Genomic DNA, 6000 nt, shown 5'->3' on the forward strand with positions numbered 1-6000 from the left:
TCATGCAGGGATATATATGTCTAAGACAGATTTCCCTGCTTCCAAATCTAACACTATCTTCTCTAAGCCATTCTGCTTTTTTAGGATATTATTGATACTTTCAAATATTGAATTCTCCCCCCCCCAAAAAAAAGGTTGAATCCCATTATAATGGGGACATATAGATGAATCCAGAGCTCCTAGATTTCATCCTTTGTCTCTTTCCCCATTGACATCTCAGAAAGAAGGTGCATTTCTTTATTGAGAATCAGAGTTTAGAGCAGGGGTCCTCAAACTACAGCCCGGGCCAGATGCGGCAGCTGAGGACGATTATCCCCCTCCCCCAGGGCTATGAAGTTTCTTTATTTAAAGGCCCACAAAACAACGTTTTTGTTTTTACTGTAGTCTGGCCCTCCAGCAGTGAATTGGCCCCCTATTTAAAAAGTTTGAAGACCCCTGGTTAGAGCATTTAGTGTGAATAATTTGCTATTATTGGAGCAGTGAAATATACTGGACTTGGGAGATAAGAAGACCTGAGTTCAAATCCTGTATCATACGCATGCTAGGTTTGAGACTTTGGTCAAGTCAGTTAACCTTGATCTGCCTCAGTTTCCTCATCTGTAAAATAGAGATAATAATAGCATCTATCTCCCAGGATTGTTGGGGTTCAAATGAGATAATGTTAAGTGCTTTGCAAACTTTAAACAGTTATATAAATGATAGCAATTACTATAATGCCTACTGTGTGCAAGGCAATACGTTAGGCACTGGAGAAGCAAGAGTAAGGATTAAAAAACAGAAGCTTACACTCTACCAAGGGTGTCAAGGTTGGGCCGTTGGTCAGTGCCCCACCCTTGTCTCAATAGCTGCATCAGAAGGCTGTGGCCAGTGAAGTTTTCAAGGGCAAGAAAGACAACTACCCCCAGAGTGTCCCCAGGCTTTTCATCAACACGCGACTTGGTATGACATTACCATCCTGGGCCCCCTTCCCCATGGTGCCCCTTCCTCTGCCCCTCTTCCCTTGCCCACCATCTTCCTTGGGTAACTTCCTCCTGCACTTCCCCTTGGATTTTCTTCTCCCTCCTACCCCTTCCTCATTTCCTTCCGGCCTGGACTTTGTCCAGCAATTCTGCAACTTTCAACCTGTGTCTTTGTTTAGCTGCCGATGAGATCAGCCCCAAAGTGCTCCAGGCCCTCGGCAATGAGCCCGTCCAGGTGAGCCTGCTTTTTGGGACCCCGAAGAGAGAAGCAGGAGGGGACTGTGGAATCGGGACTGATGGTGGCAATTCAGAAATATGGTAGAAGCCCACTTAAGACCTCGGGATGGGAGTCAAAAGGAACAGCAGGAGAATCAATCAGAAAGTACTTATTAAGCTCCTCCCCCAGCCTAGTTCCTGGGAATACAAGTAGAGATAATGGAAGTTATCCCTTAAGGAGCTGATATTCTAGTCGGGAGAGGAGAGGGAAATAACTGACAATCTGGGAAGAGAAGAAGCAGGAAGTCCTAGTGGACCGTAGGAAGTCCGGCATTTCGTGTCCTGCGCTAGCTCCCCGAAAGCCCCCTCCTCCAGTGTTCCCCTTCAGTGCCATCGCCTGCGGTAGTTTCTGTTCTCTTTGGAACGTGAAGTGACGATAGGAATGACCCAGATGAGATAGCGGGAGAGACCTGGACCCCAGGAGTCAGACACTGTCCTGGAGGTTTCCATGGAAGTGGGCAGGCTGTAAGAAGGACGGGGGCCGCTGGCCAGTGGTCTCATGGCGCCCTCCCCTCCAGTACGCAGTGCCTGTCGTGAAATATGACCGGAAGGGCTACAAGCCTCGGGCCCGGCAGCTGCTGCTGACCCCCAGCGCCGCGGTCATCGTGGAGGAGGCGAAGATCAAGCAGAGGATCGAGTACGCCAACCTGACGGGTAAGGGGCCGGCGGAGGGGCCGGGAGCTCTGGGGGCCGGGCCGGGGCTCGGGGTCGGGGGGCAGGCTCTCGCTTTGCTCAGCCTCTGTTTGTGCATCTGAGAAATGGGGCGGCTGGCCTGGCTGTGGCCTCTGAGGGATCTGTGCAGAGGAAGCCCAGAAGGCTGCAGCCCAGCCTCCCTCTTCGGGGCCTGGCCCTTTTCCCTTTGCTCGGGGAGCTCGGCCCCGTCCGCCAGCCCTGTGTGGGGATGGATGGGTGGGAGTGGGGCCCTCTCTCCATCCTGACCTTCCCCCTGCCCAGGTATCTCTGTCAGCAGCCTCAGTGACAGCCTTTTTGTCCTCCATGTGCAGAGAGAGGACAACAAGCAGAAGGTACAGGGGCTGGGCTGGGGGCTGGGCTGGGGGCTGGGCTGGGGGTTGGGCTGGGGGCTGGGCTGGGGGCTGAGGGCTGGGGGCTGGGCTGGGGGCTAGGCTTGCTCCGTCCCCTTCTCCTCAACCTGCCTATGAGAATTCCTCCACAGACATGGGGAGCAGTGGTCCCTTTCTGCAGCAGTGAGCATTTATTAAGTGCTTGCTGTTTGCTAGTTGCTATACTAGGTTCCATACAGCAAAGAAAGGCAAAAAGCTTCCTCCCTCGAGGATTCTATAATTCCCTCTCCTCCGGCCTGGCTCGGGGCCGGAGCACGGGCTCCCCAGGGCTGACATATCTGCGGGGCGCTCTGTAATCACTAGGGGCAGGGGTGGGGGCGACTGCTCCGGGGCCGGACGGAGGAGCTGAGCATCTTTCTGCCTCCCTTGCGTCTCAGGGGGACGTGGTGCTCCAAAGCGACCATGTGATTGAGACGATAACCAAGTTGGCCCTGAACGCAGACCGGGTCAACAGCATTAACATCAACCAGGGCAGGTAAGGGCGGGCTCAGCGGAGCCAGAGTGGGGGGGAGGGGGGAAGGAGGCAGGAATGGGGGGGAGGGAAGGAGGCAGGAATGGGGGGGAGGGAAGAAGGCAGGAATGGGGGGGAGGAGACAGGAATGGGGGGGGGAGGGAAGGAAGCAGGAATGGGGGGGAAGGGAAGGAGGCAGGAATGGGGGGGAGGGAAGGAGGCAGGAATGGGGGGGAGGGAAGAAGGCAGGAATGGGGGGGAGGAGACAGGAATGGGGGGGGGAGGGAAGGAAGCAGGAATGGGGGGGAGGGAAGGAGGCAGGAATGGAGGGGAGGGAAGGAGGCAGGAATGGGGGGGAGGGAAGGAGGCAGGAATGGGGGGGGGGGAGGAGGCAGGAATGGGGGGGAAGGAGGCAGGAATCGGGGCCCCCCACGCTCCTTGAGTCTCATCGAGCCCTGCTCCTCCCCCTTCAGCATCACCTTTGCCGGGGGTCCGGGCAGGGATGGCATCATTGATTTCACCCCCGGCTCCGAGCTCCTTATCTCCAAGGCCAAGAATGGGCACCTCGCCGTGGTGAGTGAAGGGCTGGGGATCGGGGGCAAGGCTGGGGCCTACGGGTCAGGCTCCACAAAGTGGCTGCCGAGCCACACGCAGAACATCGGCACAGAACCCTGGGCTCAAACCCAAGTAGCCCCGTACCCGCGCGAGCGCTCACTGAGCCTCTGCTGAGTTTCCTTACCTATGAGTGGGGCTTCTTCCCCATTCCCCCAGCCCCGGGGAGACCCTCCAAAGGGGCCGCGGGGACGGGAAGGGGGCAGAAGGGCTGCCCCTCAGGGTCCTCTGCTCCCCTGCAGGTGGCTCCCCGGCTGAACTCCCGATGATGGTGGACCACATCTGTCCGGACACTTCCTGCCCCTCCACGCCCGCTTTGCTCACCCGCCCACCCGCTTGCTGCTGCCCCATCCCCCTTCATGGTAACCAAAGACTTTCACTTCCATGCTTGGAGAACTGGGTGCGTCCCGGGTCTGAAGGGGGCCCACGTGGCGCCTGCCTCGCGTTCCCGGAGCCCTCCCTCTCACCCAGATCCCGGCCCCCCATCGGCTTCCTGGTGGACGTGGGGGGCCAGACCGGGAGCGGGGCTGAGGGATGACGGGGGCCAGGGCAGAGCCCCGTGACCGACGCCAAACCAGGGGGAGGACACCTTTTGCTGAGGTTTTTTTCCTGCTGAGTCATTTTGATGCTTTATATGAGATCATTTTTTTAAGCTACTCATTCCCTGCCACCGAGACACGCTGGATGTGCTCTGGCCAGCCCTGCGGGGGGCAGGGGTCCCACCAAGAAACAGTCGGGGGCTGGAGGAGGAGGAGGAGGCCTGGGGCCCAGCCGCCCCCTCCATGCCCCAGCACCAGTTACTCCCTCCCTCTTCCTGCCCCCCCTCGGGGTCCCACCCAGGCCCGTCATCCCCGGCCACGAGGGGCTGGGACCCGTCCTTGGTCTGCTGCTCCTTTCTGCCTTAGTGAGGCCCCGCCCACCCAAGACCTCTTTCCCAGGAGGACGAGGCACTTTCACCCCCACTCCCACCCCCCCCACACAGGAGCTGGTCCCTGGGAGAGGCTCCTGCTGCGGGGGAGGAAGAGGTCTTGAACAGACCAGGGTGGAGGTGACAGAAGGGAGGGACAGGCAGCTTGGGTGGGTAGCGGAGAGAACTTGGCCCGGCTCTAAAGGCCCTTATTCCCTGTGTGATATTGAAATCATTTTGTCCCGTGGCTTCTCCCTCCTCTCCTGCACAGTCAGCATCATAGGATTACTCAAAGGGATTGTAGGGGCCATCCAAGCTCCCCTCTGAACTCACATCTGTGATTATGGGGGTCCAATGGTGCTTATTCCGAAGCCCCTGCCCAATGGAAAACGCTCCTTGTTCAAAGCCCCTCCCCCCCAGAATCAGTAGCCAAGATGGGTAGTTGTGAGAGTTGGGTTGGGAAAAATGGTCCTGGGGTCCACGGTGTGACTCTGTTCACTGCTTTGCTGCTCCCCCTCCCCCAATCCACCCTCATCCTGTAGGATAAGGAATGACTTTGGGATAAGAAGGAAAGGGGGGGTTATCACTTATCTCTGCTGCTTCTCCACCCCACTCCCCATTCCCACTGAGGGTCAGGAGGCCCTCGAAGCAGCCTGTGCTCTCCCTTGGGATCCTGGGGACACTGCCAACACTTGCAACCCCAACCAACACTAAATAAAACGATTATGTTTTTGCAAACGTTTGCCTGTGGTTGTGGAGAGCCCCGAAGCAGGGTGGGAGGTGAGCTGGGTTTGAGGACTTCTCCCTAGATGGGGTCCGGAAGAGAAGGGAGTAGGGGTCTCTCTGCCAGTGGGCTATAGGAGATCTGCTCACACCCTGCTTTGGGGGGGTTGGGATGGGGAAGAGGCAGCATGGAGAAGGGGCAGCTTTGAGGAATGGGCAAAAGCACAGAAGTGGGAGAACGCCATGTATGGAGAATAGCAAGTCTATCAATTTGGCTAAATCGTAAAATGTACAAGGGGAAATAAGAATCATCTTGGGAAGGGAGGCTGAAACCCAACTGTGGAAGGTCTTAAGTGCCACAGGGAATTGTTCCTGTTTTCTAAAGGCTATGGGAGCCATTAAGAGCATCTTAAGCAGAGGAGCAACATGGCCATATCCAATCCATAGATGAAGTTCATTTGTTATTTTGAGCTCAACTCAGATCAAACAGCCTCCACTTCAGCAGTCTTGTTGGTGGGGAGTTCATCACTGTCTGAGAATCATTCTAGTTGGTAGTTCTGGGGCAGTTAGGTGGTGCAGTGGGTAGAACACCAGCCCTGAAGTCAGGAGGACCTGAGTTCAAACCTGACCTCAGACATTTGACACTTCCTGTCTGTGTGACTCTGGGCAAGCTAACGCTAATTGTCTCAGCAAAAAAAAAAGTTTCTGCTAGCGTGTTGGTAAAAGATGAGAATAATCCATGTCAAAAAGATTGTGAAAAGACAGGCACGTTAATAATGCACTGTTGGGAGAGCTGTGATTGGTCTAATTCGAAAGCAGTTTGGAATTGTGCAAAGAACGGGACTAAAATGCCCATAATTTTGGACACAGATCCCACTGCTATACCCCCCAGAGGCCAATAAATACCCCCAAATATTCAAGCAGCTCTTTTGTGCCGGATGTGAACTGGAAACAAAGTAGATATTGATTGGGGAATTGCTAAAGAAATTG

General features: G+C 55.7%; 1 protein-coding gene across 3 annotated transcripts in view; it reads left to right on the forward strand.

The window, feature by feature from the left end:
- The window catches only part of MYO1C (myosin IC), a 42323-nt gene extending 37298 nt beyond the window's left edge, over positions 1-5025 (forward strand). For all 3 annotated transcript variants that reach the window (XM_051992194.1, XM_051992196.1, XM_051992195.1), the window contains exons 26-32: positions 846-939; positions 1139-1194; positions 1754-1889; positions 2190-2260; positions 2695-2792; positions 3242-3341; positions 3623-5025. In XM_051992194.1, coding sequence (XP_051848154.1) covers positions 846-939; positions 1139-1194; positions 1754-1889; positions 2190-2260; positions 2695-2792; positions 3242-3341; positions 3623-3649 — 582 coding nt within the window. In that variant the 3' untranslated portion in view covers positions 3650-5025. The remainder of the gene's footprint in view (positions 1-845; positions 940-1138; positions 1195-1753; positions 1890-2189; positions 2261-2694; positions 2793-3241; positions 3342-3622) is intronic.
- The last annotated feature ends 975 nt before the right edge of the window (positions 5026-6000 follow it).

The sequence above is a fragment of the Antechinus flavipes genome, chromosome 4 (genome assembly GCF_016432865.1).
Source record: "Antechinus flavipes isolate AdamAnt ecotype Samford, QLD, Australia chromosome 4, AdamAnt_v2, whole genome shotgun sequence".
Lineage (NCBI taxonomy): Eukaryota > Metazoa > Chordata > Mammalia > Dasyuromorphia > Dasyuridae > Antechinus > Antechinus flavipes.